General features: G+C 45.5%; 2 protein-coding genes and 1 non-coding gene across 20 annotated transcripts in view; 2 read left to right on the top strand and 1 right to left on the bottom strand.

Annotated features, from left to right (window-relative positions):
• Positions 1-1156, bottom strand: part of LOC124039993 (SUN domain-containing protein 1-like) — a 24753-nt gene extending 23597 nt beyond the window's left edge. For 5 of the 16 annotated variants that reach the window (XM_046356657.1, XM_046356655.1, XM_046356659.1 and 2 more), the window contains exon 1: positions 226-610. The gene's annotated coding sequence lies outside the window, so the exon portion shown is untranslated. Of the gene's footprint in view, positions 1-225; positions 611-850 lie in introns of those variants that run through there. The other 11 variants (XM_046356658.1, XM_046356652.1, XM_046356661.1 and 8 more) reach the window with 4 other exon arrangements.
• heatr1 (HEAT repeat containing 1) overlaps positions 1-25187 on the top strand; it is a 25648-nt gene extending 461 nt beyond the window's left edge. Inside the window, exons 1-43 of one of the 3 annotated variants that reach the window (XM_046356645.1) lie at positions 1312-1466; positions 1720-1880; positions 2009-2225; positions 2413-2554; positions 2670-2771; positions 2880-3020; positions 3168-3379; positions 3524-3657; positions 3774-3984; positions 4175-4292; positions 4437-4640; positions 4729-4817; positions 4913-5124; positions 6364-6485; positions 6712-6906; positions 7090-7249; positions 7720-7868; positions 8126-8318; positions 8581-8753; positions 8905-9075; positions 9205-9447; positions 9704-9835; positions 9923-10026; positions 10333-10479; positions 10605-10723; positions 12167-12288; positions 12850-12978; positions 13431-13649; positions 13840-13969; positions 14139-14302; positions 14481-14533; positions 14704-14827; positions 14977-15117; positions 15201-15493; positions 15698-15848; positions 15974-16132; positions 16242-16376; positions 16484-16588; positions 16767-16935; positions 21451-21605; positions 21782-21940; positions 22150-22258; positions 24616-25187. In XM_046356645.1, coding sequence (XP_046212601.1) covers positions 1739-1880; positions 2009-2225; positions 2413-2554; positions 2670-2771; positions 2880-3020; positions 3168-3379; positions 3524-3657; positions 3774-3984; positions 4175-4292; positions 4437-4640; positions 4729-4817; positions 4913-5124; positions 6364-6485; positions 6712-6906; positions 7090-7249; positions 7720-7868; positions 8126-8318; positions 8581-8753; positions 8905-9075; positions 9205-9447; positions 9704-9835; positions 9923-10026; positions 10333-10479; positions 10605-10723; positions 12167-12288; positions 12850-12978; positions 13431-13649; positions 13840-13969; positions 14139-14302; positions 14481-14533; positions 14704-14827; positions 14977-15117; positions 15201-15493; positions 15698-15848; positions 15974-16132; positions 16242-16376; positions 16484-16588; positions 16767-16935; positions 21451-21605; positions 21782-21940; positions 22150-22258; positions 24616-24704 — 6438 coding nt within the window. In that variant the 5' untranslated portion in view covers positions 1312-1466; positions 1720-1738 and the 3' untranslated portion in view covers positions 24705-25187. Of the gene's footprint in view, positions 1-1311; positions 1467-1719; positions 1881-2008; positions 2226-2412; positions 2555-2669; positions 2772-2879; positions 3021-3167; positions 3380-3523; positions 3658-3773; positions 3985-4174; positions 4293-4436; positions 4641-4728; positions 4818-4912; positions 5125-6363; positions 6486-6711; positions 6907-7089; positions 7250-7719; positions 7869-8125; positions 8319-8580; positions 8754-8904; positions 9076-9204; positions 9448-9703; positions 9836-9922; positions 10027-10332; positions 10480-10604; positions 10724-12166; positions 12289-12849; positions 12979-13430; positions 13650-13839; positions 13970-14138; positions 14303-14480; positions 14534-14703; positions 14828-14976; positions 15118-15200; positions 15494-15697; positions 15849-15973; positions 16133-16241; positions 16377-16483; positions 16589-16766; positions 16936-21450; positions 21606-21781; positions 21941-22149; positions 22259-24615 lie in introns of those variants that run through there. The other 2 variants (XM_046356647.1, XM_046356646.1) reach the window with 2 other exon arrangements.
• On the top strand, positions 13141-13271 carry LOC124040527. Its single transcript, XR_006839759.1, has one exon. It is a non-coding gene; the product is annotated as a small nucleolar RNA SNORA14 (small nucleolar RNA).
• Positions 25188-25211: the final 24 nt, after the last annotated feature.

Raw genomic sequence — 25211 nt, forward strand, 5'->3', positions numbered from 1 at the left:
TATGGCTATCCATGAAAAACTACTCTGAACTGTCACCCTATGTAAACTAGCCTAACTTCCATAGTCACATCTCATGTAGTGTAAACAAAGACAAGGACTCAGACTGAATTTAGACAAGTATCAGTGAGATTCACAAACAGACTAATTACAGACAGAGTATGAAGTAAAGAGCAGCCTAGTTACCAAGCTGCTCTCCATTTGTAGTCAAATACACCATTAACTTGCCTTTTGTAAATACAACTTGTAAATCCACAGAATAAGATCAGGAGAGCTGCAGCGAAAATTAGCTGACTTCATGCCGCATACAGACTCGTGAGTCACGGTGTAGAGCAGCCAGTGGGCGTAGGTGCACTGTTCTGCCTTAAACTTCCCAATATAAACAGTATCCCTCAAAGTGTGGGCACGTTGCAGTAGGTACAAGAGTAAATGAGTCAGCTATCAACTACTAAAAAAAAAAAATATCCCTAGTCATTACAAATTCAGAATTCCAAAATGGCTTCCCCAACAAAGCGGGAGAAATAACTGCTCGTTGCTAGTACTAGTGTTGCTTGTTCTCTCATCCAGAATGGGCTACTCATGTACACACCGGTCTCTGCTACACACAATCATCTTTGTAAATTGTACAGGCAGGCAGAATGTCAAATGTCACTTCAGTAGCCTTTTCAAATTTGAACCAATCGGTGCACGGTTCAAAGGAGGCTGGGAGCCTCACCTCCAATTGTAATTTACAGTGGGCGGGATCCCGCGAAAAATGAACTGTCAAACTTCCAGACGTGACTTTGTTTTGGGATACATCCAGCGGTTTGCCAAATATTAATATTATATACTGTTCATGGATATGTCCGCTTACCTTAATGTCAATGTAGTTAGATGATTTACAAATACGGGTAAATGTTGTCACACGATGGACGAGCTGCTAGCTATCGTTGACAGGTGACCGGTGAGCTAACTCTTGTCGCAGTTTGACAGTAAATGTGTCTTGATAAGCACTCCAAAACCGTCCAAACACAACTCATCTCAGTATACTTACAAATAACATTTCATTTACAAAGGACTCTCAAAATAACCATGATAAAACCCGCACGAAAATGAAATATCACGCGAGTACGAACGACAGTTCTCTCCTTCGCGGTCAACGGTGACGTGAACGCATATCTTCTTCTGTTTTATGCCTGCGGTAAACACGCTTTACCGGCACCCTGTGGACTGGAGTTGAACAGAGGGGGCTGGAGGACTTTCGCTTTCTTATCACTGACAAAGGCTTTTTATGTTATTTCAACTCTCTAAAATGACTGCTGTGTAATTTCACTGCATTGAAAACAGCATATCATTTTTTACTGAAAAAATAGAAAAGGGCTGTGGTTTGGCCACTTTTATTTTGAAGTACATGTGGTGAACCGGATTTGAATACCATCAGAGAGGTCAGAGAAAACGCACATGTGGGAAAGTAGGAGTGTGGACCCGAGGTACAGTAATAACTAACTCTACAATAATAATGTTTTATATCTATCTTATGTTGTGTTTTTAAATCTACAGAAGAATGACCCTAGTAATGTTGTAGCGCATTGCTTCGGGTGTTAAAGCTGGACGTTTATGAACTATGGGCTAGCAGCCGGCAAAAAAATGCTAGCTAACAGTTAGCCAACGTTCGCTAACTAGTACTATAAATATTTAGTACAATGTCAAAGGTAACGTTATAATGATTGCCTCTCCCAACAGATCTTGAGAACCTGACACAATGACATCTTTAGCCCACCAGTTGAAACGCCTGGCCTTGCCACAAAATGACCCCAATCTGCTCACTCGTCGGGAGGTTGTATCCCTATTGTTTGACCCTAAAGATGCCTCCAGAATGGATAGAAGCACCTTCTTTGCACTTGGTACGTTTGACATGGGTCTTCCTGGTGACAGTCTTGACTTCACTGTTGCAGCTTGTTGTCTTCTAAATGACTACTGTTTAAACTTCTCAGCTGCTCTTCCTGACCATCTCTTTTCTTTTGCATTTTAGGATGCACAGGGCTCGAGGAACTCATGGGCATCGAGCCTGCATTCAGTGAGTTCCAGGAGACACTCTTCAGCCAAGCCTCAGTGGGCATGGAGCGCAGTGTCCAGTCCAAGGAGGTCAACAAGAAACTGGATGCAGGCATCTCCCTGTTTCTTACACGCCTGTCCCCATACTTTCTACTCAAGCCTGCCCAGAAGTGCATTGAATGGCTTGTACACAGGTGCCCCCCCCTTCCCCCATTTTTCGATCTACAGGATATCCTTTCAATCAAGTGTTATGTTTACATTTGCAGGAAAATGTGTCTAAGCTGCTGTTTTCATTGTCTCACTGTATGTAGCCTATTCATATTGAATTTGTTTTATTGACATTGTGTTAATATTGGTTGTTATTCTCTTTCATCCCTGCAGGTTCCACATCCACCTGTATAATGTGGACACACTGCTTGCCTGTGCCTTGCCCTATCACGAGACTAAAGTGTTTGTCAGAGTCATTCAGCTCTTTAAGTTAAAGGACCCCACTAACCGATGGAATTGGCTTGAGGGGCTACAGGTAATTGCTATAGAAGCTAGCTATGATTTATGAGCATAACAACTATTGGAAGTTGATAGATTTTGTTGTTACTTCATTATATCAGCATGTCATCAATGTGTTGATTTCCTCACAGAAACCAGGAGTTCCTTTGGCCAGAGGAACCCTAATCACTCACTGTTACAAGGACTTGGGCTTCATGGATTTCATCTGCACCCTGGTCACGAAGTCAATCAAGGTAAACCCAATACACTGCCTTATACCTCAATAAAGCTGATATGTATGCTCAGGTATCAAGCACAGTGCCTCATCTTGACCTGTTTTTGTTGGACTTCTTTCTTTGCAGGGATATTCGGGACATTCTGGCAACTGTGCCCAGCTTCGAGTAATTTTCTCCTTTTATGCCTCCACTATTGTACCGGCTTTGGATGCTGTGGAGAAAGTGTCTGACACAATCATATCCAAGCTGCTGCCTTATGTTCAGAAGGTTAGATACTGCATTTAAGCTTCATAAGAAACCATTCTATTTTGAGGCGTTGACACCGATACAGAAACTTTTTATTTTGTTGAAGTTGAGGAATAAACCATGAGGACACTGTTCAGCTCATGCTGACCATTTCCTTTGTGTCTCCAGGGTTTGAAGTCCTCTTTGACAGACTACAAGGCTGCCACCTACATGATAGTGTGCCAGCTGGCTGTGAAAGTGGTGATGGAGGCCCAGCTGGTGGACATCCTGGCCCTGCAGATCAGCAAGTCACTGTGCAAGGAGCCTGTGCTGCCCAAAGAGGGCCTGGGCTGCCTCATCGTCCTCCTGCAGAACCAGAAGGAGGGCACTGTCGGCCCAAAGTGAGTGAAGAAGTGGAATGGGAAGAATTTTACTTTTTGAAACTATTTCATCACTTTGAGTGTGTGTCATTTTAGAGCATCTTACGATTGTTTGGTGTTTCTTAATTGGCATTCTCTGTGTTTTATTTAAAAATTGTCCTTTAGATCCTTTGGCCAGCTGTGTGCTGTGACTTCCTTGGTCCCCTCCCTCCAGGCAATGGCTGCAGTTCATGACATCAGTCCCTTATTACGCTACCTGCTGCCTCACCTGGTTCATGCAATTGTCACCACCGGCACTGGTGAGTAGCAGTGTATACCTGCACCTGACTCTTTGCTTTTTAACCTGGATGCATATGTATATTGCCATTGAATCCCTTTAATATGAAAGATAAAAGTGTTGTCTTTTGTTTGATAGATGAGATGGAGACTGAGGAGCCCTCGGAGAGCACTCGCCATGAAAACCTGTTTGAGTCTGTCCTTCAAGGCCTTCCACTGTCGGGTGGTCTTGATAACACAGTAGCAAAGATGCTACTTGAGGAATACCTCTCCCAGAGTCGGCTCTCTGCTGAGGGTGTCACTTCCCTCAACCAGCGCTTGCTGCCATTAGTCCGACTGTTTGAGTCAAAGTAAGTTGGGCCTTTTGGCATTCATTGGGTGCTACTTACATCACTGTTGCAATTGCTTCCCTTTCAATTGGTAGTAGCCAAACTAAAGTTATTCTCTCAGCTGCTGAACCACAGTACCCACACTTGTGTCCTTGTTCCTTCCCACTCCATTGTGTGTATATTCATTACACTGACATGTCTGTTGTTGCAGGTACCCAGGTGCTCTGTACATGGTCCTGGAGGGCCATGTGGGTGACCTCTCTAGCGCAGAGGACAAGAACCTCTTCCACCAATTCATCTCCCTGTCCATGAGCAGCGGCAAGTACCAGGTAGGCAGCATCGCCCTGGCTGAGAAGGTTCCGGGTGAAGTCTGCACTTAGGCCGAGATCTAAGTAGATCAGCTCGGCCTCCTCAAAGCCATTCTGTGTCCTTTTGTTTTCTTACTCTCCTCTGTCTTTTCTTTTGCGCTACAGATCCTCGGGGACTCTGACACCTCCCTCGTGTTGAGCCTAAAGCATCCGCTCCCCTCTGTGAGGCACATGGCTGTGGAACACCTGATGGGCATTGTCACCTCAGGACAGGGGGGTTTTGACCAGGCCTTCCTGAAGGAGGCTCTGCTGGAGCGTATGAAGGATGACGTCCCAGAGGTGGTGGCTGCAACCTTGAAGGCCCTGGAGGTAACTGGCTGGAACATGAGACTTTCAAGCACATTCATATTGGAATCTACTAATGATTGAACCTAACTTATCATATTTCCCTCCACAGCTCTACGTTGATCACCTGGATCCAGAGGACACTGTGTCATGTCTCCTCTCACTGCTACAACGTGTCGACCTCTCAAATGCTGGAAACTGGTTAATGCTGTTTTCAGTTCTTTGAAATGCACTTAAATTCTCCAAATAACTCCAAAACCGTAGTGTGATATTAAATGGCTTGTGCTTCCTCATAGGTGTCCAGTGTTGAAGGAGGCAGTGAGGGTTTTGGATGAACCCAGACTGCTTGAAGGGAACTCTGACCTTAAGACTTGTGTCGTCTGGGGTCTTTTGCCCTTTCTTGTGGTCACCTCGGCCCTTCCCGACTCCCCAGACCTCCAGCTGGCCACCTGTGTGGCCCAGTCCACCATCATATCCCAGCACAACCTCACTCAGGGCTGGGCCCATGGTAAATGCATTAGAAAATGGTTTCACAATAAATCTCTTATTTTTTTTGTCTTTGAGAACACTTGCAAACGCTTTACAGAGAATGCTATGGAGGGTACTTTGGTAAATAGAGAGATCATATATACCAGTATACTCGAGCTTGACGCCACTAATCTAAATCAAAACTCAGATTGTTAGGATTGTCTACTTCCAGAGAATAAGAAGGTATGTGTACTATGCAGTGCTGGCCAAATATACTGGCGCCCTTGCACATTTTTCTTAAATTAATTCCCTATTTCTCCTTAAATAAGGAACTTAAGTTATCAATTTTTATTTAGAAAATAAAGATGAATGGTCAAAATTATTGGCATCCCTGAGCTAGTACTTTATTGCACAGCCATTGGCCAAGATAACTGCTAACAAATGCTTCTTGAAGTCATCAATTGAGTTTGCTGCACTTTTCTACTGGACAATTTGGCCCACTCTACAGCAGCAAACTGCCCTTATTGTTCAATGTTTGAGGGTTTCCCTCCACCAACTGTTGTTTTCAGCACTTGCCACAGGGTATGGATGTGATTCAGATCTGGACTCTTTGTTGGCCATTCCAGAACAAGTTTCTTCTTGAACCATTCCAAGGTTCTTTTAATGTGTGTTTAGGGTTCTGCTGGAAGATCCATAGCCTTCCAACAGATACAGTTTTTAAACGTTATGTTCAACATTGCAATACAAAACACCTTATTAATCTTTTGATTTCATGATGTCTTGCACACATTTGAGGCCCCCAGTACCAGAGGCAGTCCTGCAGAATTTTTGAATCTTCCCTATGTTTGAGTGTAGGAAGGGTGTTTGAATGCTTATTTTGGTTGCTGGTAAACAAAGGAAGAACCCACTGCTGAGGGAGACACGAGGAAGCCTTATTGAACATAACAAGCTTAAGTCCTGGCGGAAATGTTCTGTGAACCAATGAAACAAAGTTAGAGCTTTTTGGCAATACATATCAGCTGATCTCCAGTGAAGGTTGTGGGTCTTCCAGCAGGACGATGACCTCAAACGCGCATCAACCAGTACTCAGGAATGTTTCAAGAAGAACTGCTGGACTGTTCTGGAGTGGCCAGCAAAGAGTCCAGATCTGAATCGCATCAAAAAACCTATGGCGAGAGCTAAAAACCTTTTAGAATAAATTATTTAAGAAAAGTGGGAGGGTGCCAATATATTGGGCCGGCACTGTAACTACTTCCTATCTCTCCCCTCTGCTCTACAGCGCTCAAGGCCGTGTTGGAGATGTGTTCTCAGCCGGACTTCATTGGGTTGGCCAACCAGCATCTCATCTCAACACTGACCAAGAACCTGTCTAACATGGACCCCTTCTCCAAACGCAATGCTGTGAGTGGATTAGTGAACATTTGGTGGCCTTTCTAAGTCAAGTTCAATTGAATTCCAAGTGCAATGAAAACAAAACGGTGTTCCTTTCCTTACACTGATCTAGTGATTTTTAGAGCTCTTTGCTAACTAGGTTAGGCACCAGGAATTTAGATGAACTTGTTGGGTTCAATTTGAAAGGGTCCCGAGTAAAACAACTCACCCTTCAACTAATTTGCATGTCTGCTAGCTGGAGAAGCTGGCTGGACTGGTAGCAGTCCAGCGGGGCAGCCTGAGGGAGAGGGCAGCGTTCTTGGTGCTGAGCCAGACCTTAATGCAAGGCCTGGGGGACATGAGTGAGACCCAGCACCTCCACACAGCCCAGAGTGTCTACTCCCTGCTGGAGCCTGCAATACTGGAACTCGCCCAGAAAGATATGCCTACGGTGAGAGGGAGTGGCAGTTTGTACAACTACATAAATGACAGATGTCTCTTGTGATATTCACTTTCCGTCTTTGTATTTATTTATTTTTTTTATCCTGCAATTCCTTATCCCGCTCTATGCTTTTCTGGACCGTTGAAGTCCGTATGAAATGGTTTACCTTATTTTCTTCTGTTGTGTTGCCAGCAGCAGGAGGGTGTGTCTCTCTCCTTCTCTGTGGGGCTGGGAGAGTACCTGCAGAGGCTCAGGGCAGGGCAGAGCATGGATACAGAGTATGCGGTGCTGCTGGTGTCACTGCTCAGAGGGCTCATATCCAACCTGAAGTGCCATGACACTTCCTTCAAAGGTAAGTCGATCAAATCCGATTTCTATTTGTCACATGCGCCGAATACAACCGGTTTAGACCTTACCGTGAAATTCTTACTTACAAGTCCTTAACCAACAATGTAGTTAAGAAGATATTTTACTAAATAAACAAAAGTAAATAAAATTTTAAAAAGTAACACAATAAAATAACAATAACAAGGCTAAATACAAGGGGTCCCGGTAATGTCAATGTGCGGGGATACAGGTTAGTTTAGGTAATATGTACATGTAGGTAGGTGTAAAGTGACGATGCATAGATAATAAACAGCGAGTCGCAGCAGTGTGAAAAAATATATATATATTTTAAAGCAATTGGCTACATTGTTTTACATGTTTTTCATTATGTTTATGACTCTGCTATCACCAATTATTTTAGTCACTTTATCACACACTGAGTTAAAAGGAAAGAGGCTGACGGACTACTTGCTTCTTGTCTGTGTTGCCTGTTAGGTGAGACATGGTGGAACCCAGAGAAGCTGGACACCAACACTTGCTGCTACCTCCGGTTGCTGTGTCGCCTGTTTGACGTCCTCATCACAGGGGCAGGCCAGGGGCACATGGCAGCCAGCTTCAAGGCCCTGATGAAGCTGCTCTTTCAGGTACTGAATCTTGATATGTTTCACAATGGATTTCAGTGCACAGACCGACGCTTCAACTCCACTCGTTGGAGCATAGCTTCAATAGAGGGAAAGTCCAGCATTCCTCTAAAGAGGCTACAATTGAACCCTTATTTAATCATTAAAATGTAAGGTAGTGTTTTTGAAAGTAGGTAAGATAAAGAAATATCCTGTTTTACTGTCAACTGCCTCACTCTGTCCACATTATTCTATTCCTCAACCCCCTCCATTTGTCCCAGGTCCACCTGAGTGATCCCCTGGAGCTCTTCAAGTTCCTGAGTCTGGTGTGGGGTTACGGCAGTAACCTAGGAGACCAGCTGGACTGTAAGGTCAATGCCATTTTGCAAACCCAGGCCCTCTATGTGGGCAGGGCCATCCTCAGCGCCCAGCCAGGGAAGACCCTCACACTGCTGGCATCAGGCTCATCACCAGGTAGCCTGGAGAATTGTATTTGATGTATAGAGTTTGGCGTAGTCTGAAAATTGCCATCAGTTGTATGGGACGAGAACTGTTCCTACTGTATGGTGGTGTATTAAAGCTTATTGCCTGCTCTTTATATGACCATGTAATAAAAACCCACGTCTCAACAATCACGCCCTGGTAGGACAATGGAGATGGTATTAGTGGAGTTACAAGCAAATGGATTGAGTAGTGATGGTGTAACAAAGTTCTAAATATGGTTTTCCCTCTATAGTTGTGCTGTCCCTGCTGGCCTGTCTGAGCTCCCCTGTCCGGGAGGTGAGGAGGGCAGCTACAGCCACCCTTCAGACACTAGCCCAGGTGGATAGCTCTCCCTTCCACCCCATCATAGACGGGCTGCTGAAGACCACCGAGGAGCTCACCACTGGCCCAACTCACCTCAGCCAGGTGAGAGGCGCGCACACACGTACCTCATTTGTATCCTCAATGAAATGTTGCGTATCAAATATAATTAAAACACACTTGCGCACATTTATTTCATGTTAAATTCACAGTGAATGTTATTCTACACACACTATCCAAATGTGTTTTTCTCTAGGCCCTGGGGAAGCTCTATGAGGAGGCTGTAACAGGGACAGGGAAAGGCAAGGCCCGGGACAAGAAGCTGCTGGTGGGGTTGGAGGAGCTGCTGCTGGGTGTCCAGGTGGCCAACTGCCCTGCCTACACTGCCAAGACCATACTGAGGGCTCTGGGAGAGGTCAATGGAGAGGTGAGTGGACAGGGAATGACAACAGAAATATAAGAAGGCCTTGGTGGAATGTGAAACTTCTTATCTGGGCATTAGATTTTTTGTAAAGCCATGTTTTATATCCCTGTCTTATTCTTTTTCTCCTCTTAGTCTGTGTTGTCTGTCCTAATGCCTGTCCTGGAGCGCCTGCTGGAGCAGAGCGGGCCAGAGAACCCCACTGTCCTAAAGGATGAGGCCCTGCTCATGCAGCTGGTCTTGGGGAAGTACAACGAGCAGGCAGCCCCCCTCGTGGTGAAGGACCAGGACTGCCTGGAGCTCTTCATCAAGGCCCTAGGCACGGTGTCTAAACCCTACCCTGATATCCCCTGCTTTCAGATCATCGCCCTGGAACAGGTACGCTACTGTAGCAGCACGGCTCTCCCTGACTGAGATCCATACGATCATACTCTGGGATGATGCCACGGCTGTATGCTACTCATTTCTGTGCCGTCAAAATAGCCGCCTATTGCCTGGGTCATGTTCAGTGGGCACAACAAAAAAAAAAACGTTTTGAAACATCTACAATGACAACCCTCATTTTCCATCTACCTTTTCAAAATGTTTTCTCCCGTTTGCTCCTACTGAACATGACCCTGTTGTTCATTCTCAGATCACCAAGGCGTTCTACTCAGCCCTCGGAGATGAGAAGGTCCAGCAGAGGCTCCTGGGGGTGATGTTTGACTTGCTGGTGGAGAGCAGGAGTCCTGTCTGTGCCCAGACCATCAGCAGTGTCTTCAAAGGGGTGAGGAGGAACCTCTGCATACTGTATCTACAGGGAAGCCATCATTCACTACCACCACACAAGATGCTAATGCTATCCTCTCACTAGATTGCTGTGGACGGCGAGCTGGTAGCTAATGAGCTAGCCCCAGCAGAGAAGCCCAAAGTCACTGTGTCAGTACAGCAGACCCGCAGGAGCAAGATGCTGCAGAGGTGAGGAACATCTACTCTAACTGGCCTACATTTGATTACAATAAGCTGTAGACTAGATTCTATCACCTCATTGGTTAAAATGCAATTTGACTTGGAGCCACTATGATGTGGGTTCTGTAGCTCAGTTGGTAGAGCACTTGAGCCAGGGTAGTGGGTTCAATCCCCGGGACCACCCATACGTAGAATGTATGCACACATGACTGTAAGTCGCTTTGGATAAAAGCGTCTGCTAAATGGCATATATTATTATATATATATATTATGATGGACTTGACTTGAGCCACTGTGTTTCTGTGCTTTATATAGGAAGGCCCAGGACACTCCTCAGGCAGTACCGAAAGAGGGCGCTGTGTCCTGGCAGAGGGTGACTCTCATCCTGGAGCTGCTGCAGCACAAGAAGAAGCTGAAGAGGCCTCAGACGCTGGTGCCCGCTCTCTTCAGCCTGCTCTCCAGGTACAACCAGCTGCACACTCTCTGAGCCTCAGCCTGACCAAGGCCGACCATGTTCCCGCTTATCTACACCAGCGCACTATGTAGTATGCGCCGCAAAAACACGTTGTTCCTCTCTGGCCACTCAGGTGTCTGGAGACATCCACCGTGGAGCGAGGCAACCTAGAGTACACCAAGCAGCTTATCCTCGGCTGCCTGCTCAACGTCTGCCAGAAGCTCTCCCCTGACGGAGGACCCGTCAGCAAAGGTGAGAAGACTAAAAACTTTTTGTGTATATATATATATATATATATATATACAGTGGGGCAAAAAAGTATTTAGTCAGCCACCAATTGTGCAAGTTCTCCCACTTAAAAAGATGAGAGGCCTGTAATTTTCATCATAGGTACACTTCAACTATGACAGACGAAATGAGGGGGAAAAATCCAGAAAATCATATTGTAGGATTTTTAATGAGTTTATTTGCAAATTGTGGTGGAAAATAAGTGTTTGGTCACCTACAAACAAGCAAGATTTCTGGCTCTCACAGACCTGTAACTTTTTCTTTAAAAGGCTCCTCTGTCCTCCACTCGTTACCTGTATTAATGGCACCTGTTTGAACTTGTTATCAGTATAAAAGACACCTGTCCACAACCTCAAACAGTCACACTCCAAACTCCACTATGGTCAAGACCAAAGAGCTGTCAAAGGACACCAGAAACAAAATTGTAGACCTGCAAAACCTCAAATCCTGCAGTGCCAGAGGTGTCCCCCTGCTTAAGCCAGTTCATGTCCAAGCCCGTCTGAAGTTTGCTAGAGAGCATTTGGATGATCCAGAAGAATATTGGGAGAATGTCATATGGTCAGATGAAACCAAAATAGAGCTTTTTGGTAAAACTCAACTTGTTGTGTTTGGAGGACAAAGAATGCTGAGTTGCATCCAAAGAACACCATACCTACTGTGAAGCAGGGGGGTGGAAACATCATGTTTGGGGCTGTTTCTCTGCAAAGGGACCAGGACGACTGATCCGTGTAAAGCAAAGAATGAATGGGGCCATGTATCGTGAGATTTTTAAGTGAAAACCTTCCATCAGCAAGGGCATTGAAGATGAAACGTGGCTGGGTCTTTCAGCATGACAATGATCCCAAACACACAGCCCGGGCAACGAAGGAGTGGCTTCGTAAGAAGCATTTCAAGGTCCTGGATTGGCCAAGCTAGTTTCCAGATCTCAACCCCATAGAACATCTTTGGAGGGAGTTGAAAGTCCGTGTTCCCCAGCAACAGCCCCAAAACATCACTGCTCTAGAGGAGATCTGCATGGAGGAATGGCCCAAAATACCAGCAACAGTGTGTGAAAACCTCATGAAGACTTACAGAAAACGTTTGACCTCTTGTCATTGCCAACAAAGGGGTATATAACAAAGTATTGAGAAACTTTTTTTATTGACCAAATACTTATTTTGCACCATAATTTGCAAATAAATAAATTAAAAATCCTACAATGTGATTTTTCTGGGGGGGGGGGATTCTCATTTTGTCTGTCACAGTTGAAGTGTACCTATGAAAATGACATGCCTCATCTTTTTAAGTGGGTGAACTTGGTGGCTGACTAAATACTTTTTCCCCCCACTGTGTGTATGTATATATTATTATTATTTTTTTGCTTTTCTAAAATGTGTGTGTGACTGACTGTTTGTCCTCCACGCTCAGATGTGCTGGATGAGGACAAGTTCAACGTGGAGGTTGTGGTGCAGTGTGTGAGGATGTCCGACATGCCCCAGACCCACCATCATGCACTGCTCCTTCTAGGAAGCGTGGCTGGTATCTTCCCTGTGAGTGCTGTACACAGTCATCTCTCAGCCATCTCAAAAGCAGTCTCTCGTTCGTCACACAACCATGTCTCATCCGTCACACAACCATATCTCATCCGTCACACAACCATATCTCATCCGTCACACAACCATATCTCATCCGTCACACAACCATATCTCATCCGTCACACAACCATATCTCATCCGTCACACAACCATATCTCATCCGTCACACAACCATTTCTCAGCCGTCACACAACCATATCTCAGCCGTCACACAACCATATCTCAGCCGTCACACAACCATATCTCAGACGTCACACAACCATTTCTCAGCCGTCACACAACCATATCTCAGACGTCACACAACCATATCTCAGACGTCACACAACCATATCTCAGACGTCACACAACCATATCTCAGACGTCACACAACCATTTCTCAGCCGTCACGGAATTAACCTCTCGAAGAACCATCTCGCAACCATCACAGAGACATCTGTACACCATCAGAAACCGTTTCCAATCTAAAGTGTGTTTCCAATTACCTTTGACCCCCCCCCCCTTTCTATTCATTCCCAGGAAAAAGTCCTGCACAACATCATGCCCATCTTCACCTTCATGGGCGCAAACATCATGCGTCTGGACGACACCTACAGCTTTCAGGTCATCAACAAGACCGTCCGGACGGTCATCCCTGCCCTCATCAAGGTGAGTCAACCACCAAGCGGTCAGTGATGTAGGACGGCTTGTCTCACTTCCACTCATCTAATATGCTACGAATGTAAATAATTCATCATGTGTTGTTTCGGTTGGCATTTCTTGAACACTGGAGATGTGGGTGGTAAAATGCCAATCAAAAACAAATGTCTTGTGCATTCTCGTAAACCCCCTAGTTGCTAATGTTAGCTTCTGGGACAAGGAAGGATGCTAGATCAAACTAGAGATCCAAAGCCGAGGGCCGCGTGTCAGTGGCTCTCGGTTATTTCAGCTCTAGGACATTCATCACAAGGGCTATGACGTCAATTGTTGTTGGTTGTCTCTTTTTTAAAGGATGTTTAAGCATTGTGTGAGCAACGTGCACACTGGTTTGGCATGGTTGCAGAGTTTCTCTCTACTTCCCAATTTTCAGAAAAACACATGTCTGTTTTGCTTGTTTCTAGGCCAATGAGAGTGGCGACGGCGAGTCAACCGCCCACATGGAGGCGGTGGTGACACGCATCGTGCACGTGTTCGCCGACGCACTGCCCCACGTGCCTGAACACCGCCGTCTGCCCATCCTGTCCCAGCTGATGACCACCCTGGGGCCCGCCCGCTTCCTCTGGGTCCTACTGCTGCTCATGTTCAAGCAGCACGCTACCCAGACCAACGTCACAGATAAGGTAGGCCGTGCAAAAAAGTTTGACTGAAATATCAACACAATGGAATATACTACTTAATAAGGTGTGCACGTGTGTTTGTAGAAGGTGTGTCTATGGCCTCTGACAAGTGTCTTTGGAATTTGCTGTAGGTTTTATGCGCAAAATCTTCAGGAAATGCTTTAAGCCGCCATGTTTGTCCGTCTCTTCTCAGGATGCTGCGTTGGAGAGGGATGTGGAGTTCTGGATCTCAGTGTGCTGTGAGTTTGAGGTGGAGGAACAGCTCGTCTCTCTCATAAAAATCCTGAAGTATCTCATGGCTCTGCCGCAGGACAAAGAGGACGGTGAGAAACTCAACAAACCTGCAATGCATTTGGTCTGTTGTGAAGGCTGGGGGTCCTGTGTGGGTTTATATAACAAAGCTAACATCAAGACAGATACTCTTCAGGGACCAGTTTTTTTTCTTTTCTTCTTCTTCTTTTTTACACCGTACTCCTTTTTTGTTTTGTGCAGGACCTGTGAAGAGGCCAACACGTGGCAAGGGAGCCGAGAAGGAGAAGGCAGAGGAGCTGATCTTCAACATGGAGGCCCACAGCGGCAAAGAGCTGCGCCACTTCAAGTTCCTCTCGGTCTCCTTCATGGCCCAACTCTTGGCCGCCGGCAGCTTTGTGGGAATGGTAATAAACTGTAGCCTGGTTCCCAGATCTGTTTGTGCTGTCTTGCCAATACTATTAGCAAGACAGTTGACACCATTGGCAAGACAGCAAAACCAGATCTGGGAAAATGCTATGAAACTCAAGTTTTAACGTCTGTCATGTATCAGTGTATTTTGTTAAACGTGTGTGTCTCTTCCAGATTGCGGCGTGCGGTGACATCGTGGAGGATTCTCTGCAGAAGCTACAGCAAAGGTGAGGCTTACTTAGACTAACCAAACATGTGGAGCAAGGAATTGGTGATTCAAAAATGTAAAAAACAATTCAATGGTGATTTCAATTTGTCTGACTGTAAGATAAAAAGCAGATCTTAGAATGTTATAAATGATCCCTGTATCACAAAGTTGTTCTGATGTCCTGTTAAGTCTTCTGGAGGAGATCCTTTGCTACATCCACACTGTGGCTCGCTGTGTGGAGGAGAACACTGACAAACCCACTGGCAAGTTCTGGAGAGCTCTGCTCAACAAGGCCTACGATGTCCTGGACAAAGTAAGTCTGCCACAGAGACGGAAAGACACGTGCTCTTCTCAATCATAGAAAATACAGGCAAACCAAGGTTGTTACAATATTTAGAAAAAAAACAGCCAGGTTTGCATTGTGAGATCCTATGTTTCTTTTTTCTGTGTTTTGATTGCCAGGTGAACGCCCTGTTGCCCACGGATACATTCATCACGGTGATGCGAGGCCTAATGGGTAACCAACTGCCGTCTGTGAGGCGGAAGGCTATGGAGCTGCTCAACAACAAGCTGCAGCAGAAAACCCAGTGGCAGGAGGAGCAGGTTAGTACACAGACTGGGGATAATCAATGTGTGTATGTTTTGAGTAGTTGGGGGCAGTCCTGACCTTTGACCTCTCACCCCAGGTGACAGTGCTTCTGGACCTGAAAGGCGACCTGCTGGCCATTGTGGGACGTGGTCATGGCAAAGTCATGGAGGAGGAGCAGGCCATCAACAGGCAGACAGCCCTCTACAGCCTCAAGCTGCTGTGCCGCAGTTTTGGCTCGGATCATAAGGAGGCGTTTGTACCGGTGCTGAACCAGGCTGTGGAGATCGTGATGTCACCGGAGGAGGAGAAGAACGTGATGGGCAGTGCCCTACTGTGTATCGCCGAGGTGGCCAGCACTCTGAAGGCCCTCGCCATCCCACAGCTGCCCAGGTAGACAGTCTACGCTTCTGTGTTCACAGTAGATACAGGCAGCGTAGTTCACAGACCAGTGCATTTGTTAAATCAATTACTCATATTTTTATATTTTCCTATAAACACGTTTATAGTACACAAATATTTACAAATAATATACCCTAGGTAAACTGTCACTAATGTGGTGTCAGAAGTTTGACTCAAGTCCCCTCATGTTGTCAGGCTGATGCCGGCGGTGCTGCAGTCTCTAACCGAGAGAAAAGAGGTGTTGTCTAATGAGATCTACATGTTGAGTGCCGTCACAGCCCTGCAACGCGTCACTGAGACCCTGCCTCACTTCATCAGTCCCTACCTGCAGGACACACTGCTTCAGGTAACGTCTACTATTCCATACACAAACGTCCATCTGGTTTCTATCATAATAAACGTGTAGTAAACATATACATCGAATAGGACCTGTCATACTGAAATGATGTAACGGTGTAATGTGTCCCCCAGGTGGCTCGACTGACGCGGGTGGCAGAGAAGGCCACCGCCGCCCCACAGCTGGCCGTGCGACTGGCCTCCCTCAGGACCACTGTGGCCACCAAGGTGCCCCCCAGGGTCCTGCTGCCCACCCTCACCAAGTGCTACAGCAAGATGGTGAACTCCAAACAGGTAGGTGGTGAATTACCTAGAATGGCCTGTGATATGTAAGGATGGAGGAAATTAATCATGTTCACATTGTGTGGTCATGTATTGAGTGTTTCTCCTTTCATTTTCACAGAGCCAGCTGGGTCCCCTGATGAGCATCTTGAAGGAGCACATTGGTCACATGGAGAAGGATCAGCTGACCTCCCACCAATCAGAGCTTACGTACTTCTTCCTAATTGCGCTGGACTTCCGGGCCCAACACTGCCAAGTACGTCTGTCTCTATGTCTCTGTTGAACTCATAAAGGTTTGAATGACACTCGCTAAATTCTTTGTTTTTGTCTGCCATTGTAAAGACTGTCGTGTTTGTTTTACAGGGTGATCTGGAGAAGACCAAGGAGATTGAAGGCTATGTGATTGACTGTCTCCTCGCCATGGTTATGAAGCTATCTGAAGTCTCCTTCAGGCCCCTGTTCTTCAAAGTAAGCATCATTACTTGAGAATATACGATGTCCTACTTCAGATGTTTTGTGTTTTCCTTGATTTTTTTTTTTTTATTAGATGGTACCCTAATTCCCAAAGCACACTTATCTCCCAGTATTAGTCCAAATGTAATCACTTGAAGAGTCATGGTGCTTAACTGTGTTTATGCCCATGCAGCTCTTTGATTGGTGCAAGACTGAGAGCGTAGCCAAGGACCGCCTGCTGACCTTCTACCGCCTATCTGACAGCATCGCAGACAGGCTCAAGGGGCTCTTTGTCCTGTTTGCCGGTCACCTGGTCAAGCCCTTTTCTGACCTGCTCCGTCAGACCAACGTCACAAAGACAGGTGGGTCCTCTCGCTCGCTCTCTCTTATTTATTTGTATGTATGTGTGTATGTGTAATATACATATATATAGGTATGTGTATATATGGTATGTGTATATATATATATATATACGTGTGTGTGTATATATATACGTGTGTGTATATATATGTGTGTGTGTGTGTGTGTGTGTGTGTGTGTGTGTGTGTGTGTGTGTGTGTGTGTGTGTGTGTGTGTGTGTGTGTGTGTGTGTGTGTGTGTGTGTGTGTGTGTGTGTGTGTGTGTGTGTGTGTGTGTGTGTGTATATACATATATATATATATATACACACACATGTGTGATATATACAGTGCCTTGTGAAAGTATTCGGCTCCCTTGAACTTTGCGACCTTTTGCCACATTTCAGGCTTCAAACAAAGATATAAAACTGTATTTTTTTGTGAAGAATCAACAACAAGTGGGACACAATCATGAAGTGGAACGACATTTATTGGATATTTTAAACTTTTTTTAACAAATCAAAAACTGAAAAATTGGGTGTGCAAAATTATTGTGTGTGTGTGTGTGTGTGTGTGTATATGCGTGTATATACATACACGCGTGTGTGTGTGTGTGTGTATATATATATATATGTATATGTATACATGTGTATATATATACACATACATATATATATATGTACGTGTGTATATGTGTGTACATATATATATACACTGTGTGTATATATATATATATATATATATATATATAAATATATACATGTGGGTTTGTATGTGTAATATATATATATACGTACGTGTGTATATGTGTGTGTGTGTGTATATATATATATATATATATATATATATATATATATATATATATAAATATATACATGTGGGTTTGTATGTGTAATATATATATATACGTACGTGTGTATATGTGTGTGTGTGTGTATATATATATATATATATATATATATATATCATAAAACATGGGACGCGGTGTTAAAAACTGTCCATTGTGCCAATAGATGGAATGCACTCACATGAGATTTGCCTTGATGTTGACAGAGTGGCATGGGAGGTTTATTTCTTAGACTGGGTTAAGATGTCAATTTTGGGACACATCCTCAGTAGTGTGCCTTCGAATCAGTGGGTGTTTCAGCCTTTAATCACTAAACACCCTCATCAAAGGTGGCCAGCTAAAGGGTGATCAAGCCATAGCTTGTGTACCATGCCCAATTAAGATGTCCCACGGGACTATGCAAGGCAGGGGCGTCCTCTTCCCTGATCTGAATTGGGTTCTCAGTTGGGGGTGGGGGTGATGAAGTTATAGCCCTGCAAGGGTCCTTCCGTTTGATCCAGATCCACTGGCTGCCTCTTTCAGCTGCTTGAGGAACTGCTCTGACGGTCTGCCGCAGAGCCTGTCCATGGATTCCAAGTTCTTTAAGCAACCTGATGAATGAAGAAGCCACAAATCCTCTGCATCTCACTTCACCTGGCCAGACTTTTGCATTCCAGCCACGCTGAGTTGCGTCTGCTGCCAACTCTGTGTAACGCAGTTTCTTACACTCGTAGGCCTCTTCAACAGAGTTTTCCCATGGGACCTTGAGCTCTATGATGTACACAGCCTTTCGTGAAGGGGACCAGAGTACCATGGCTGGCCTAAGGTTAGTAGAAGCAATCTCAGGTGGAAAAATGTGTTGCTGGCCAATATCGTCAAGCATCTTCCAGTCCCGGGCCATGGCTAGGTGTCCAGTTTCTGGCTTCGTAGGAGGATGCTTGGGCCTTTTCTGTCCCACCCGGATGAATGTTGTTGTTTTGACGGGATTGCTTGTTTTTGGAGGTAATGAATTGGTTGCACTCCTCTTGGTCTCAAGTGCTGCAGCCAGGCTCTTGAGGACCTGATTGTGCCTCCAGGTGTAGCTGGTCTTGCAACCTGTCATTATATGCCTGAGAGTCGCTGGAGCTGGGCAGAGGGGGCAGGTCGAGTCTCGCCATACCATTGATGTAGGTTTTTTGGTGAAGGAAGCACATCATAAACAGCTCTTATGATGAAGCTGATGTTGCTTGCCTCCATTTGCCAAAGCTCACTCCAGTTGATCTTTCTCCTCTTCAGGCCTTCCCACCGCGTCCATTGCCCTTGTTTAGCAAGAGAGACAGCCTTTGCACTTCTTGCAGTCTCCTCCTGTCTGCGCACCTCCTCGACCACCAGCTTCCTGCGTTCAGATGTTGTTGCCTTATGAACGTTGTTTTGCTTGCTACCAGGCCAAAGCCTCCTCTTCCATGCTGGATATTCCCCACAATGTCTTGGTGTCTCAGGGCTGATGTTGCTTGCTGCACAGCCTTGGATGATGTCCATTTCCATCCAGTTTGTAGGGGAGGTGCAGCCTTGCTAATGGTCTGGTCTTTGGAGTCCCCTTCAATGTCATCTGAAGTCTTACTTTTAGAGCACTTGTACTCCTCCGTTGGACTTGTAAGAGGTAGTTCAAGGACCCCTTTGCCATAGAGGCCGATGTTACTCCGGCATCGTGGGACACCCAGCCATTTCTTCACGTATGAGGTAATGGTTCGCTCCATCTTCTCCACTGTTGTTATTGGGACCTCATAGACGGTGAGTGGCCACATTACCCGGGGGAGAAGTTCAAACTGTAGGCACCAAAGCTTGAGCTTCCCAGGCAGTAGTGTCTTGTTGATGTTCTCAAGACCGTCGGCGATGTCCTGCCTTACTTGCTGCACTTGATCTTTATCCCGGAGGCTTTCGTTGTACCATCTACCCAGGCTCTTGACGGGTTGCTCAAACACCGTTGGTATCGGGTCATCTCCAATGCAGAAACTCACATCTTTAAGCTGTCCCTTGACTATGGAGATGCTTCCAGATTTGCTTGGCTTGATTTTCATCTGGACCCACTTGACGTTATCTGTAGTTTTGCAAGTAGCCGCTTGGTGCATGCTGCAGGGGTGGTCAGTGTAGTCATGTCATCCATGTATGCTCGGATAGGTGGGAGACAGAGCCCTTCCTTCGTTCTCTCACCGCCGACCACCCATCTCGATGCCCTGATAATGACTTCCATGGCCATAGTGAAGGCCAGAGGTGAAATTGTACAGCCTGCCATTATGCCTACTTCCAAGCGCTGCCATGTTGTTGTGAAGTCAGGTGTTGTGAAACACAATTGCAGGTCTTGGAAATAGGCCTTTACCAGTGGAGTGATGAGTTCTGGTACGTGGGCAACGTTGAAGGATTCCCAGAGGAGTTCATGGGGAACCGAGCCAAAGGCATTGGCCAGGTCGAGGAAGATGACATAGAGGTCTCTCTTGTCCTTCTTAGCTGTTGGATCTGGTGCCAAATCATACTAGTATGTTCCAGGCAACCAGAGAAACCAGGAATGCCTGCTTTCTGTACAGATGTATAAATGTACTTGTTCCTTTCCAGATAAGTGGACAGCCTCTGTGCTATTATACTGAAAAAGATCTTCCCTTCAACGTTGAGAAGGGAGATTGGTCGGAATTGACTGATGTCTGTCGCATCCTTCTCTTTCGGAATTAGCACACCACCAGCCCTTCGCCATGCCTTTGGTATAATTTCCTTCTGCCACACTATCCTCATGAGCCTCCAAAGAAAGCGTAGAACATCCGGGGCGTTCTTGTAGAGCTTGTATGGTACTCCATTAGGCCCAGGAGCCGAGGCCGCTCTTGCTCTTCAGACAACGTTCTCTACTTCCCTCCATTTTGGAGGGTCAATGTCCAGATTGAATTCTAGTGGTTGAATAGGTGGGATGTCATGTGAGATGATTATCTGCTCATGCCTTTTCATGTCTGGTGTGGTCTTATGTCTTCCATTTCCTAATAATTGCTCCCACAGTTGATTTCTTCAAACCAAGCTGCTTACCTATTGTAGATTCAGTCTTCCCAGCCTGGTGCAGGTCTACAATTTTGTTTCTGGTGTCCTTTGACAGCTCTTTGGTCTTGGCCATAGTGGAGTTTGGAGTGTGACTGTTCGAGGTTGTGGACAGGTGTCTTTTATACTGATAACAAGTTCAAACAGGTGCCATTAATACAGGTAACGAGTGGAGGACAGAGGATCCTCTTAAAGAAGTTGTTACAGGTCTGTGAGAGCCAGAAATCTTGCTTGTTTGTAGGTGACCAAATACTTATTTTCCACCATAATTTGCAAATAAATGTATAAAAAATCCTACAATGTGATTTTCTGGATTTTCTTTTCCCCCCTCATTTCGTCTGTCATAGTTGAAGTGTACCTATGATGACAATTACAGGCCTCATCTTTTTAAGTGGGAGAACTTGCACAATTGGTGGCTGACTAAATACTTTTTTGCCCCACTGTATATGTCATACTGTTTATGAATCTAAGATGAAGGGTCTGGATTAGTTTGTCTTTGCTGTACAACAAAGCTCGTATTTGATGGGGATTTCTGGTTCACTGCCCATTTCTGGTTCACTGTTGGTTTTGAGTCATGTGACTGATTAACGCAAGGCACTCCGGGAAGTTTTTGAATGTCTTTTGCTTATTTTTCCTCTTTTAATCCATTCCTCATTCAGATGAAGCATTCTTTGACACAGAGGACAACATTGAGAAGCGTTGTCTGCTGCTGGAGTACATACTGGACTGCCTCCATAAGATCTGCCTGTACGACACGCAGCGCTTCGTCAGCAAGGAGAGAGCCGACTCCCTCATGACCCCTCTGGTCGATCAGGTCAGCCTTACCCCTCTCTCACATCACTATAACAAAGGATTCATCCACAAAAATGGTAAGCTTTACAACTGAGGGACTTCCTCATATGGATGCCGTACGCCTCTTCCTTATGCCCTATTCTATTCTTGTGGTCCCCTATAGCAGTGGTGTATAAATATCTGCCTGTCTGTGTGTAGTTGGAGAACACCCTGGGTGGAGAGGAGGTTTACCAGACCAGAGTCACCAAGCACCTGGTGCCGTGCGTGGGCCAGTTCTGCGTTGCCGTGGGTGACGACACTCTGTGGAAGACTCTCAACTACCAGATCCTGCTGAAGACGCGACACAACTCTTCCAAGGTGAGACGTCTGAGAAGTGCGAAGAAGTTGGATTGTATTCCCAACCTAGTGCCAACAGACATGTGATTCAAGTCATCATTAAGACCAAAGTTAGCTGGTGTGTTAGTGCTGGGTCAGCACAAAAACCCTGCCCACCTGCAGCTCTCCAGGACCACGAGTGATCATCCAGTGACTTAAATAAAGGCCTGTCGTTCTCCCCCCCCCATCAGGTGCGTTTCTCTGCCCTGCTGATGCTGCTGGAACTGGCTTCTAAGCTGAGGGAGAACTACATGGTCCTGCTACCAGAGACCATTCCCTTCCTGGCTGAACTCATGGAGGGTAGGTTCACTGTCTCATCACTTTTCCTTTTTTTTCTCCACACTTTTCTCTTTCTGCAGCAATGATGTTTCTGTAATGTTAGCATATTTCATACATGTCTGTCTGTCCCCCCCCCCCTCTGTGTAGCAGAGTACATTCCATTTAAGCATATCTGGAAACCTCTTCAAATAAGCATAATTTATTATATTCTGTCATTTTGAAAGCGAACTGTTCCTTGGCATATTATTTTCTGCGATGCTTATAAATAAAGCGATGCTTATAAATAAATGGTTTGGCAGTATGCAGACATCCCTCAACCCTGTGCCTAGGGTAGTTGAAGAAATGAGGAAAATAGCAGGGTGGTGTAATGGTAGCTACAGTGCCTTCAGAAAGTATGTATGCCCCTTAATCCACATTTTGTTGTTTGAGCCTGTATTCAAAATTGATTCAATTGGCCCAGCGTCGGCCCGGGTTAGGGGAGGGTTTGGCCGGCCAGGATGTCCTTGTCCCATCGCGCTCTAGCGACTCCTGTGGTGGGCCGGGTGCATGCACTCTGACACGGTCACCATGCACGGCATTTCCTCCAGCACATTGGTGCGGCTGGCTCCCGAGTTATGCGAGCATTGTGTCAAGAAGTAGTGTGGCTTGGCTGGGTTGTGTTTCAGAGGACGCACTGCTCTCAGCCTCTGCCTAGTCGGTACGGGAGTTTCAGCAATGGGACAAGACTGTAACTACCAATTGGATACCACAAAATTGGGGAGAAAAGGGTAAAAAATATAAATCAAATGGGAAGAAACACACACTTGTCAATGTAAGGTCCCACATTTGACAGTGCATGTCAGAGCAGAAACTGTCATGAAGTCAAAGGAGCTGTCTGTAGATCTCTGAGATAGATGCCTCCTTACAATTCTATCTGGGGAAGGGTATAAAACTATTTATAAAGTGTTGAAAGTTTCCAAGAGCACAATGGTTTCCATTATTGGGAAATTGAAAAAATGTGGAACTACCCAGACTCTGCGTAGAGCTGGTCGTCTGATCAAACTGAGCAACCGGGCAAGAAGGACCTTGGTCAGGGAGATGACCAAGAACCCAATGATTATTCTGTTAGAACTACAGAGTTCCTTGGCTGAGATAAGAACTTGCCAGAAGGACAACGGTCTTACAGCACTTCACCAATCTGGGCTTTGTGGGAGAGTGGCCAGACTGAAGCAACTCTTAAGATAAAGGCACATGACGGTACCCCTCCAATTTGCAAAACGGTACATGAAAGACTGAGCATAAGGCAGAAGATTCTGTGTTCTGATGAGACAAAAATGTTGCTCTTTGGCCTGAATGCAAAGCGCTATGTTTGGAGAAAACCAGGCACAGCTGATCACCCGTCTAACACCATCCCCACCGTGAAGCATGGTGGTGGCAGCATCATGCTATGGGGATGCTTTTCATCAGCAGGGACTGGGAGACTGGTAAGGATGGAGGGGAACAATGAATGGAGCCAAATACAGGCAAATCTTTGAGAACCTGCTTCAGCGTGCAAACAACCATAGACTGGGGTGGCATAGATGTATGTTCCGACAGGACAATGGCCCCAAGCATACAGGCAAAGCAATGTTGGAATGGCTTCAGAATAACAATGTGAAACTCCTTGTGGTCCAGCCAAAGCCCAGAAAATCAGTGGAAAGACTTGGGGAGTGGCGGTGAACAGCAATCTTCATCTAATTTAACAGAACTTTTGAAAATGTGCAAGGGAGAAAGTCCCCAAATCCAGATGTGCAAAGCTGATACAGACATAGCCAAGATGACTCAAAGCTGTAATCGAGACCAAAGGTATCGGGTGTGTGAATACTTGGGCGGCAGGTAGCCTAGCGGTTAAGAGTGTTGGGCCAGTAACCGACAAGCCGCTGGTTTGAATCCCCGAGCGGACAAGGTGAAAATCTGTTGTTCTGCCCTTGAGCACAGCAGTTAACTCCCAACAACAGCTGCTTTCTGGGTGCCGATGATGTGGGCGTCGATTAAGGCATTTCTCTTGAGAGGTTGGGATAAATGCGGAACACACATTTTGTTGAATGCTTTCAGTTGTGCAACTGACTAGGTGTATCCCCTTCCCCTAACTTATGTAAATGAGATTTCTGTATTTAATATTCAATTAATCTGCAAACATCACATTGAGATGGAAGTATTATGTGTAGATGGATGAGAAACAATTAAACCATTTTTAATTCAGGCTGTAACACAACAAAAATGTGGAATAAATTAAGGGGTATGAATCCTTGCTGAAGTCACTGTAAATATCAACGTGTTTAGGGTAGTTGGCAAACTTGGTTGATGGCCACCATTTTGCGACTTCCCTGCTTACGTGTGTGTGTGTGTGTCCGTTACAGACGAATGCGAGGAGGTGGAGCATCAAGTACAGAAGGTGATCCACGAGATGGAGACCATCTTGGGAGAGCCTCTTCAGAGTTACTTCTAACCTGCGTCCCACTTCCACCCTCTTCGCCACCATATAAGGTCCCAGATCGACCCGTAGCCCACTTACGTCCCCCTATAAGAAGGCTGAGCCTCAGCCCCTCTCCCCCAGCTTAGACATGAACTGTTTCACAGAACCGTGCAACAATCAACATAAAGATGGGAGACACTGGAGGTTAACCTTTGTTTGCATGTACCTCTTGTCACTGGATACCTGGTACATATAGGCTGGATCTCTAGCAGTTAAGAGATGAAATGATCAGCCCAAAATGTACCCTGTGGGAATTCAAAAATGTATTCATTTTGTTAGGCTATTGCTGTTGTCTTTTCCCTTTTTTTGGGGGAGGTGTTGTGAAAAACTTATGGGAACTTTTTACGTCTTGGTTTTGTTACATTGTCATACAATGTAATATGTACATTTGAAATAATACATTTGTAAACTAACTCTTCATTGTAATACATTTGAATAAAGGCTTTTGAAAGCTTATCCAGCACTACTTACTGCTGAATA

Source organism: Oncorhynchus gorbuscha, linkage group LG07 (assembly GCF_021184085.1).
Source record: "Oncorhynchus gorbuscha isolate QuinsamMale2020 ecotype Even-year linkage group LG07, OgorEven_v1.0, whole genome shotgun sequence".
Taxonomy (NCBI): domain Eukaryota; kingdom Metazoa; phylum Chordata; class Actinopteri; order Salmoniformes; family Salmonidae; genus Oncorhynchus; species Oncorhynchus gorbuscha.